Source organism: Musca vetustissima, unplaced genomic scaffold, assembly GCF_032173495.1.
Source record: "Musca vetustissima isolate MV318-11 ecotype Yass unplaced genomic scaffold, APGP_CSIRO_Mvet_v1 utg32807, whole genome shotgun sequence".
Lineage (NCBI taxonomy): Eukaryota > Metazoa > Arthropoda > Insecta > Diptera > Muscidae > Musca > Musca vetustissima.
In genome coordinates, this window is record NW_026875614.1 from 12949 (window position 1) to 25436 (window position 12488).

General features: G+C 32.8%; 2 protein-coding genes across 2 annotated transcripts; one reads left to right on the forward strand and one right to left on the reverse strand.

The window, feature by feature from the left end:
- Positions 1 to 1622: 1622 nt before the first annotated feature.
- LOC133338136 (putative fatty acyl-CoA reductase CG8303) lies at positions 1623 to 9482 on the forward strand (the record flags this gene model as incomplete). The annotated part of the gene is made up of 5 exons (XM_061546320.1): positions 1623 to 1934; positions 7267 to 7771; positions 7837 to 8278; positions 9021 to 9278; positions 9347 to 9482. Coding segments are annotated over 5 exons (1650 nt in total), but the record flags the coding sequence as incomplete, so codon positions are not given.
- A 1349-nt stretch (positions 9483 to 10831) lies between these two features.
- On the reverse strand, positions 10832 to 11263 carry LOC133338137 (U7 snRNA-associated Sm-like protein LSm10). The gene has a single exon (XM_061546321.1). It carries the CDS (start codon positions 11261 to 11263, stop codon positions 10832 to 10834), a length of 432 nt encoding a protein of 143 aa, XP_061402305.1.
- Positions 11264 to 12488: the final 1225 nt, after the last annotated feature.

Here is a 12488-nt window from a genome sequence, read left to right on the forward strand (position 1 = left end):
ACGGAACTCAAATTTTCTGCGCATGTTTATTCCGAGCCTGGGCAACATTTAGTGATATTTGCACCCTCTTGCCCGATTAGAGGTAAACAGCACCTCTTCAGTACATCTATTGTCCAGATTCCCTTCACCGTGGATTGTGTTGTGATGTTCGGCTTGCATTTGTGTCGATTCGAAAATAACAGAAAAAATAAGTTTTCGGTCCACTTCATTCCAAAATTATTATCTGATCATCACCGAAAATTATAGGCGTTGTCCTTGACCATAACTGGAACCTTATGGAACATTTCAAAGCGATCAGCGCTATAGTTCCGCTCTGTAGAGCGATAATGGGTTACTAAATAACATGCGGATACGGAGAAACCTGTAAATATTTAGGTGTAACTCCCACATACGAGCACATACAGCAATATAATTGGTATTAATTTAAAGGTCAACCACTCCTCTTGGATATAATATCAACTTCTCGGGTCTATGTCCTTCAGGGACAAATATATACGGTATAGAATACAAATTTTGTCATTTTTCACACAAAAGTCAGGGTCCATTTGACCCGCTAAATATTGACCGATCTTTATCAAAACAGGCATGCTTATTCTTTGGCCCAATCCCCTTCTCTATGCAAAATTTCACGATGTTCGGGCCATTATTGCGGCCTCTGGAGCGACTAGAAAAACCGACAAAAATTTAGTATTTGGTCCATTTAATCCCCTAAATATTAACCCATCTTTCCCAAAAACAATTGGTCAGAACCCATCATACATGCAAAATTTCGTGAAGATTGGTCCATAACTGTGGCCTGTATCGTGTTTACAAATTATAATGGACAGACGGACGGGTATAATTATATAGTTGAATTATATCGGACCCCTTATAAAAAATTGTGATTTTGCTTACCAGAGATTATTGTTAAGGTTATTTATTAACATGATTTTTTTGTTTTCCAATTAGAGAGGTTGTTAATTTTTGATAATTATTACTACCTCATAAAGTAATCTCAATTTTTTGACACAATCTAAGTAGCAATTTATTAGGGAAGCTATAGAATTATTTCACATTTTATGGTTCCACATGACTTGCATTTATTTCTATTTCTTTTTTTTTTTGAGATTTCAAATTGTCTTAAAACAAAAATAACGAGACACTATATTGTTAAAGAATGTGTAATTAGAAACCAAGCAAACGCACACTGAGTCACACACACCATACCATACCATCAAATAAATAAATATCCATATTAACTAAGTCTGTAGCTATGGCAGACGAATTTGTTTGTTAACAAATTAGCAATCATTAGCTATGAGAAGGTCACCGCCAAAAGCAAATACCAAAAACTACAACACACACACAATAGAATTGAATAAGAAATACAGCAAAAATTTTAATAGATTTTGGTTTTGTGGTGTTTTGAAAAAAAAATCCAAGGAAATAAAAATTAAAATCATATTTTAAATTGTTTCCTAAGGTTGGTTTCTTTTGGGTGTTGAAAGCGGAAATAAATAATTTAGTAAATATTATATATTAATTTTAATTATTTGTTGATTTTAATTCTGTTTTATTTTTTCCTCTTTATTAACTCTTTAATTTGTTTTGTTTTTTTCTCTTTCTTTCAGAACCCCGTTTAGTTAAACACCATCAAATTGGCTCCCCCCACAAATATCAATTACAATATGGCTGTCATGACCGATCATGACAGAACTCACAATCTGGAGCTGAAAGCACCCAGCATTACCAAAGATGGCAATGATGCTGGCACCATTGCCGAATTCTTTGCCCATAAAAATATTTTCGTTACCGGTGGTACCGGTTTCTTGGGCACCGTCCTTATCGAGGCCTTGTTGGATGCCACACCGGATATAGGCACCATTTATTTGTTGGTGCGCGGCAAAAAGAATTGGGATCCAAATCAGCGTGTCAAGAAGTTACTAACCAAACCGGTAAGTTTTGTTAATAATTATTAGGGATTTTTTTATTTTCAAATAAAAAAATCATGTCTTTGTTAAAAACACGAAATAGTTTTCGTTTTTTTTTTTTCAAATGCCCAACCCAAAAAAGTGTCCATTAATTAACCTTGCATGATGTCTGGTCTTTGGCTATCATGAGACCATGTGATGTGATTTGATTTGATTGTTTAAATACCCCTCCCCACCAACAAAAAATTATAAAACACAAATAAATATAAAATTAAGCTATGAAATACAAGACGCAGACACCTCCCATCCACCTGACCATCATCCTATGAGATGTTGAGGCCTAAAATTTCACAATTATCTAACCCAAACGATGACAACAAATTTTATAATGACAATAATAGCATCAAACCCCAGTAGAAAAAACAACAAACGAGAATATAATAACATAAATAACAAAAACAACAACAACAAATAATACAAACTCGCACAAACACACACATACAAAATGAAGTAAATTACTTAAGTCACAGCATCTTTGTAACTTCCCAATTTTTTTGTCTGATTTCCCCCTTTTTTGTTTTACTTTTTTATTTTTGGAGAGTTGCATCAATTTATGTGATCTTTGTTAATTTGTATCGCCTCAGCTTCTTCTTCTTCGTCATCATCATCAAGTTTTTGTTGTATAAATATATTGTTCAATATTAAATTTGTAAAAGGGGGGTTTTATAGGTAGCTGTAAACTTTATCCCTTTATTCAACAAAAAGACTTAGACAACAAACTTTAGTAATTGTATAACTGTGTGTGTGTGTCATTTCATGATCTGTAACCCATTTGAGACTGGAGACAAATTAGATTTGAACAAAAGCTCCCCGAAGTCAAAGAAAAAACGTGAGAAAACAAAAGACTTAAGACACGAACATATAAAGTTTATTTCATCAGTCGTGGCGCTTAGGTAGAAAGATGCTATACTTTTTTTAGTGTTTTGAGGCTCGATTGAAGCTGCTGCAATTTATGGAATCGAAGATGACAAGGTAAAGGAAACCCTTAAAGATTTTCTATTTGAAATTAAAAGTAAAAAACAAAAGACTTAAGACACGAACAGTTATCTATTGAAATAACCAAAAGTTGTGTTGCCAATAATAGTGGGTGCCTTTTAAGGGACTTATAAGTGACAATTTGGAGTCGATTTACAAATGTCCGTCCGTCTGTCTGTCTGGCCGACTGGTGCGTATGATAACTCTCTAAACAAGTAACCGATTTCAACCAAACATTGGACATGACAATATTTCTCCTAAACTGAGTTCAATTTCGAAGGTGGGGAATATCGGTCTACTCATTCTGGTACATCCCCCACAAAATGATCAAAATTGTGCAAAAAAAATATTTTATAATATCATTCAATAGTCGGATAGTCGTAGATGAATCAAACTTTATCTTTACCAAGTCTAGATCAAGTCCTACACCACAAAGGGTCAAAATTTTCAATATTTACAAATCCGATATTAGGCGAATGGAATGTCCGATTTGAACCAAACCTTGCACAACCTATTATATTTACCGAGCATACGAAGATGGTACCCGTTGGTCTATTCCTTCCGGTACCTACCCCACAAATAGTCAATATTTTTATTTTTATTTACAAATCCAATATCAGGGTATTGGAATGTCGGATTTGAACCAAATCTTGTACAATCTATTATATTTACCGAGCCTTGATCAAGTCCGATGGTGGGAACCATTGTTCCATTCCTTCTGCTACTTCGCCCACAAAGGATTAAAAGATTAAAAAACATGTAAATTTTATCAAAATTAAATCTGAAACCTCTTTGATAAAAAACATGTACCTTATATAATCGAATAAACCATAGGCTGAGGGTATATATCTGTCGGCAAAACCTACTGACACTTTTTATACCCTTCACCACACTTTGGTACTGGGTATTATGTCTCTATGCATATGTTTGTAATAGGCAAAAGGACACGAGATAAACCTATGGTTCCTTTTGAGAATATGCATAGAATCGCTTTCTGAGTCCATTTATGCATGTCCGTCTGTTGATGTTAAATCGTAGACAAAGTACAGGTTGTATTTATGATCCATATAAATTTTCGTCCGATTTTATGTAAATCGTATATTACTTTGGATTGAATTGAGGCTGGAATTGAATGACATTAGGTACAACTCATTTACTTGGCCCAAGGACAAACCTTATTGAAATTTGTGGAAATCAGTTCAGATTTGCGTATATAGCTTCCATATATATTTTCTTCCGATTTTATGTAAATGGGGCACCAAAGACCCTATATTTCTTTCGATTTGCATAAAATTTTGCATGGCGTACTGAATTGAGTCTGGAGTGGTATGTGCTAAGTTTCAAGAAAATCGGGTCAGATTTAGATATAGCTCCCATATATATTTTCGGTTGATTTAAGGTAAATGGCGCACCAAAGTCCCTATAAATTGTTCGATTTGCACGAAATTTGGCATAGCGTACTGAATTGAGTCTAGAATGATGAATGGTAAGTTTCAGGAAAATCGGTTCAGATTTAGATATAGCTCCCATATATATTTTCGTCCGATTTAATGTAAATGGTGTATCAAAGTCCCTATATATCTATCGATTTGTACGAAATTTGGCGAAGGCCTACTTAATTAAGTCTACAATGATGTGTGTTAAGTTTCATGAAAATCTGTTCAGATTTAGATATATCTCCCATATATATTTTCGTCCGATTTTAGGTAAATGGTGCACTTAACTCCGTATGCTTGACACGACATTTTTGCACAAGGTATAAAATTGAGACTAGAATGACGTTATTGCGTATTGTTTTTTTCATTGGTGCAGATGTAGACATAGCTTCCATATATAATTCGAACGGTTGTCTGATTGAGATTAAATTTTAAACAGTGCGGCATACCGAATAGCGTGTATCAATTGTACTATAAATCTGTTTACATAAATTTGTCCCTTTGTACGCATACGACTCTTAAATAGATGTTCACATATAAATACAGATCTCATATTTAATTTAGTTCAATTTCATGTCATTTTCTAAATATATCCAAAGTGGTGAAGGGTATCATATAGTCGGCCCAGCCCGACTTTACTACTTTCCTTACGGGTTATTATTTGTATTCATTAGCAGAAATATCGTCCAATGCAATTTTGTAGAACCAAATTCTTGTGTACGCTCTGTCATATGGCGTGAAAATACCCAAATCGGTGGGCCCTTATATGGAGCCCCATACGCTAATCGGCTATTTGTGGATTGTTTACCTACCAAGAACCTAAAATAGCATCCACTTCAGCTGGATTCTGGGCCTACAGTAAAACGTGATTCTAGAATGACAAATTATTTTGATGATTGATTTTTTCGGGTTCTACTATAGCTTCTGAAAGTGAATGAAATTCTAGTGACGTCATCTATGTGTCAGTCCAGAGACTTTTTAATTAAAAAAACTCTAAAAAAATACAAAAACAATTTATTAACAAATCTCAAATTCTGCAAGACGTTTACTTTTATTTATGAATATGAAATAAAAACATAATTCTTATTAGAGTTCATAATTTCAAGTAAATGTGTACTTGTCTCGATTTTTTTCGAACGACTACTTTTTATAGCTCTTTTTATGACCATAATTATAATAATAGCATATTACATTTGTAAACATCATTTAAATAACTGTTATCCTAACAAAAAATAATTATAAACATAAAGTGAACTGTTTTTAAATACCGCAATTATGACCGTTTAATTTCAAATAAATGAGATTCATTAAATACAATTTTTTATATCCATAAACATGGATTGAATAGGCCGCAGCATAGTATAAATATATTTTGGAAGAGGAATTTTTATTTCTATGTTAGAAAAATTGGCCCTAAAAGTAATCAAAAAGTGACCCATTATGAAAAAGCATTACACAAAATCAGTAAGAAAAGTACAAAAGTCAGACAGGACCGACAATATCGATTTCAATCCGACTAAGGCAGTTTTGTGTGCAATTTTTATGGAATCGAAAAAAAAAATTTGTATGAGGTCTATCGGACATGCATATCATCAAAATTAACTAAGCAACTAAAGTTTACAACTGTTCCAAAAATATCCGTGAGGCGTTTTACATTCAACTCCGTTGAAAACTTAAAATCTGAAGATAGGTGAACACATTTAGTACCATACATACTAGAAAAAATATAAGTGTCTACACTAAATTTCTAAGCCGTTTTGATGAAAACAAATGTCTCAGATATAATGAGCTATTTCATGCCTTACCCACCAAATATTCGCTTATCATAGTCGACATTATTTAACTATTTTTTTATCGAATTAAATCGTTAGTCTTCATTCAAATAAAAAGATTCCGGATTTTTACTTTTTCCCTTTCATGTTGGATATTTTGTAAAATTAGTATTAAAAAAAAAACAAAATATTCAATATTAAATGCTTATAAATAGAACAGATTTGTGGCTTATATCATTAGTTTTTCTTTGCCTCTCTCAAAAAGTAGTCTCTCTTTTCAATTAACAAAAATATGCTATGTTAAATAATCACAAGAAAGGTTTGTTTGCTAAGTCTTTTGTTTTCCTTTGAATGAGATTGAATTCTCTTTCTCTCATAATATATTCATAGAAAGTTCGTATCTTAAGTCTTTAACAAGCTCCTCCTCAGAGAATTCATTTTCTCTTCCAATAAGTAAAGTTTGTGTCCTAAGTCTTTTAAACATAATGCCCCTCTCTCTCACACTACCAACAGTTACGTGTTACTCTTTAGGCAGATATAAAAATGAGATATTATGGAGATATTCTCAAAGGAGAGCACACATGTGCTTAAAGCAGAGTTGTGCATGCCTAAATTCAGAGTTAGTGGCGTGAACTTAACTGAGAAGTTATCACCAAAAATTTCTGAGGAAAAGAGAAAAATTGAGAGTAAATTTTTACTCATTTACCATAGTTGGGCAGACTTGCACACCAGCGTTGATGCGTTCTCTTAACATTTTTTGATGTTAAAACAAAAATAAACATTAATGAAATTTTTTTCCGAAAAATTGTTAATGCATTTATTTTTTGAACTCCCTTGGATATTATTTATGATTTAAAAATATTAAATTTAATGAATTCCGAAGAATAATTCATGTTTTTAATTTCGCTTAAACATTTTTTAAGAGAAATTTTGCCCACCATTGTCATTTACGCTAACGTATGATTTTGGGAAGTTTTGACCATCAATGGCTTAAACGCCCGATTTTGACTCCAACTACTAAATGTTAGAAATTATCACATATTTTGTTCTATATAGTTTACTTTCTAATATTAATAATTTTTAATAATTTTATTTTTTTATTTGTATTTCCAGATTTTTGAAAAATACGATGAGAAAACATTGGCCAAGGTGAAGCCTGTCGTCGGTGAATTATCGGAAGAGAATTTCAATTTTGATGATGACATTTTGCAAGAACTGATTGACAATGTGAATATTATCTATCACAGTGCCGCTACCATTCGCTTCCGTTCACCACTAAGAACGGCAATTAAAACTAATTTAACCGGTACTATGCGTACCATTGAATTGGCTAAGAGATTGAAAAACCTGTCCGCATACATTTATTGTTCGACCGCCTTCTGTAACAGCAATAATCGTGGTCTCATCTTGGAGGAGGTATATAAATCGAAATGTGATCCCTATGAAATGATGAAAATGGCCGAAGATGATTCGATGTGGGAAAATTTCACCGAAGAACAAACTGTCAAATATACCAATGATCATCCTAATACATATACGTTTACGAAAAACTTGTCGGAGAATTTGCTTATGGCTGAGATGAAAAATATGCCAGTGGCCATTGTAAGGCCATCAATTGGTGAGTGGAGATGAAAAAGAAGAGATTTATCTAATTGTATTTAATGAATTTGTTTCTGTTTTCAGTTTATGGCACCTGGGAGAAACCCTGTTCCGGTTGGGTGGGCAATGCCAACTCCGGCCATTTGGGCTTCTTGGCCGGTTTCATTAAGGGCATTTTCCGCACCATGAAGGGTCGCGCCTCAGCTGTCATCGACATTATACCCTGTGATTATGTTATCAACTCCTCACTGGTCATGGGTTGGTATGTGGGTACGCGTAAAATTGAACAACCCGAAGTTATCCATTGCACATCGGGTGAAGTGAATCCCCTCACCTTATCGGAATTCTGTGATATCATCAATAAAAATGTACAAAAACATCCCCCCAATAGTTTTGTGTGGAAACCCAAGGCTATTTTGCGTAATGGTTGGCGTTATAATCTCTTCTTCTATTTGTTCCATATGTTACCCGCTATGGTCTATTCCATACCGGAGAAATTGTTTTCCGTTGGCATGCCACAGCATACGTAAGTATTTGTGATTTGAAGTTGTCAGATAAGGAATAAGTTATCTATTTAAATTAGATACATTATCTATGATGGGGATATGATATTTCTAAAGAAAGTAGATAAAGTATCTACATCATCCAAATAATGTAGATAACGTATCTATGTTGCCCAAATGATTTATATAAAGTATCTACGTCATCAAAATTATGTAGATAAAGTATATATTTCATAAAAATGCCGTAGATAAAGTATCTACGTCATCCAAATGATGTAGATGAAGTATCTACGTCACCCAAATGATTTTAATAAAGTATCTAGGTCATCCAAATGATGTAGATAAAGTATCTACGTCATCTATATGATCCAGATAAAGTATCTACTTTATCTAAAGTATATAGATAAATTATCTACATTATCCAAATTATGCAGAAGGTATCTACGCCATCCAAATTTTGCAGATAAAGTATCTAAGACATTAAAATAGCGTAGATAAATTATATACCGTCTTAAAGTAAGATAAATTATTTTATCCATGTCAATAAAACAACGTAGATAATTTATCTACGTTATCAAAATAATATCGATGAATATTTAGGCATTCTCCATAATGTAGAGTATTTGTCTACGTCATATCCTTATTATAGATAAATTATATTAATTATTAATTAATTATATTTTTAATTATTAAATTAATATTTTTAATCTTTAATTATCTTTTGAAAAAACATTTCTAATTTATCTCTCTCTTCCTCTCCTACAGTGTCTATGAATATATGCGCGTCTTTTATCGTGGTGGCAAAGCTTTCGATTATTTCTTGGACAAGAATTTCCGTTACGATTTGAAAAATGCTCTGCGTATTATGAGTGTGGTGCACGAAAAGGATCGTCAACGTTACAATTTCGATTCTAGTCGTTGTGATTGGACAGAGTTTTTGGCCCGAGTTATTATCGGTATTCGTCGTTTCTATTTCAGGGAATCGGCAGAGACCACCACCTGGCATAGGATATATTGGAAAGTGTAAGTTGTATAAAATATAAATAAAATTGAATTTTATTTTTAATTATTGTTTTTTTTCTGTTTTATAGATTTGATTTCCTTTACTATGCTGGCTTCGTTGTCTTGTTCTTGATATTCTTTGCCATATTTGGTCTATTGAGTGGCATTAAAATTGGATTGGTGTTGGCCCTGTTAGTGTGGGGCTTTTTGGTTTGGTTATAAGTTAAAAAATACACACACACTCACATATTACATTACAAAACAAAAACACACACATACTCTAGCACCTACAAAAATACACACACATTTACCAACAATATTCTCCTACCACCCACTTTAGTTGCCCTTAATATTAATGATAATACACGTTCGTTTTATTGGATAAGTTTTTTGTTTAACTTTGTGTTTTTTTTATATTACAATAATTTACATTTTTTTTAATTCATGCTACCTCTTATTTTGTTTAAAATCATAAATATGAAAACCAAGATTGTTTTAATTTTAAACAAAATTCTTATTCATTCTTCTCTTTGAAGGCAATTGAAAGAAATAGATAAATAGTTTTTAGATCAATTTCAAATTCTATTGTACTTGTTTAAATCATTTCATTCATTTGCTATTATTTCGTATGTTTTAAGTTTTGTTTTTTCTTTTGGTATATTGTAACAATTTGTTTATAAATATAGTGGAATTTTTTATACATAATCAATGAGGACAAAAAAGATAAAAATATAAATATAAGGAAAATATAATGCGATTGATTGTTTATGTTACATTAACCTACATACTTATATAGTAATTTGTTCAAATATTTTTAAGGATATTTTTACAAATATAAATAAATAAAAATAATAAAAGGAACCCAACATTTATGAGTTATTTATTATTGCCCAATAGGAATCGAGACAGTTGTACCATCATGAAGTTAACTATGCCTTTGTCGAAACAGATGCTTCTCCCCTGGATGGACTCCGATTATATTGATTAGTTATTTTTTATGGTGTTCAAAAGAATTTTATTGAAGAAAAATTATTCATTAATACAGGAAATATTTTCTTCAAACTATCCGTGATGATATTCGGATTTTCTTCTCAAATCCACGCCTTGTATGGACGCTTCAAAATACACACATTAAAAGAAAACTTTGAAAACCAATAAAATCACATTTTGTCATATTCCCATAGGGGACAATTCTGATACCCAATAAATTGTGTTGTAAATTCTTTGTTCTTAAATATTTTTGTGAAAAAATGCAAGTGTACTAATGAAGTTTTTAGGTTCATATATTCCGGGAAGTATGAATACTGATAAAAAACCGATATAGCTGTAATCCAACGACAAAGTCCTTACTTCGTTAATCTAGGACAATAAAGAGGCTATTTTTTACATCGTAATTTGCCTTCAAATTTATTATATTGGGCTGGTATTGTTTCTGGAACAGCATTGAAGTTCTCTTGCTGACTTGTATTATTTTTTCTGAGGAGTATACCTATATGAAATTCTATAAAACAGCAAAAATTAATCAATCATAATAAGAACCAAGTATTTACAAAGAATATCATTCTCTTACATCCTTATTTCTCCTCCGTCCGCTTCTTTTCCAATTCCTGTAGAATTTCCTTATGCCTTTCCTGCGCTCTCTTCTGCTTGAACGTTCTCTTCTGACCCTTACCGCCTGCATTTGAACGCAATGGCCTTTTAAGACAACCTTTATCACACCACATTCGTATATCACTGGACATATCCACGTCCGGCGGTAAATGTATTTGCCGAATCATTCGCTCATGTACCATAAATTGATCGAATGTCACCTGCTGACCCATACGATTAATAAACACGGCATTTGTTAAATGAATATTCATATGACCATCAGCATTATCAATACAACCGGCAACGGAACATTCATTGCGTAGATCTATTAGAATGGAATGACCTTGCAACAGGAAGGGCACACAATTGAGGGTATTGGCGATTAGGAAGTTTTCTTTTCGTGAAAATTGTTGCATTGCACATCGAATTTGGATTACTCTTATTTAGAGATTGTTTTTAATTCAGATTTTGCAAATAAACAGGACTTCCAAGACAGATATTTTCCCTCCATGTAGTTAACAGCTGTTTGTTCTATTGTGAATGATGCAATTTATATTTTTATGAAACACCCTGTTTACAGTGTAATTCCTTTTACTAAGGCGGAAATACAGTACAGCTTACAAAATGCGTTCTTAACACAACTTTTAATGATCAATTCCATTGAAAATTGGATTGTTCGAATGAATTGAGAACAGTCAACTGGTTTTGGAAGAGTTTCTTGGAGGAAATTACCCAATCTAAGAGAGTCGAGGACAAGGTCTGTTAATAAGCTTACCCAGGTAGATATTGGAGAACAACTGTAATCTCCCAAGTTAAATGTCAAACATTTAGACGTTATTCACGTCTCATAAGCCTATTCACATAAGCCTAATTTAGGACTGATTTTCCTGGGTAACCATATAACTAGACCATGGTTTAGGCGAAATCGACGCCCTAGTAACCAATTCCCAAATAGTCTGAGTCGTTTCTACAATACATACGAAGACAAACGAATTTTGAAAAGTTCGGCCGGGCTGAATATTTTTGTATACCCTTCAGCACGTGAAATGCATTCAAAATTCTTCAAGTCAATTGGAACATTTAAATGGAGACTATTTTATGGAATTATGTGATAGTAGGATATTCATGATCCGAAAAATAGTATACAAAATTACAGACACTCTAGTTGGAATACTTAAACGGGACTAAGCTCTTCAAAATACCGAAATTTGGGATGTAGCGTTATATGGGGGATTCCCTAAGTGTGAATCAATATTGACCATTTTTAGTAGGAATATTTGAATATTTGACACCCCATGAGCATCTGAAAAATCAAATTAGACTCAATTCGGTAAAAAAAACATACCTAAACCCAAAAAAAATATGGTGGCTAACCGGAAACATAGGCCAATATTGATCATTTCTAAAAGGGAGTTTTTCTACTGAACTAATATTGATCATGTTTAGTAGAATGATTTGACACCCCATGAGAACCTAAAAAATCAGGTTGGAGCCTATTCGATTGAAAAACGTTCCCAAACTCCCCAAAATACCGATAATGGAGGTTACGATTGTATGGAGGCTACCCGGAAACATGGGCCAATGTTGATAATTGTTGGCATGGACATTTTCTACTCAATGAGTATCTCATATATGGAGTTA

Bases quoted from the DNA above. Each gene is read 5' to 3' on its own strand.
- LOC133338137 (XM_061546321.1), bottom strand. From the start codon at position 11,263: ATGCAACAATTTTCACGAAAAGAAAACTTCCTAATCGCCAATACCCTC.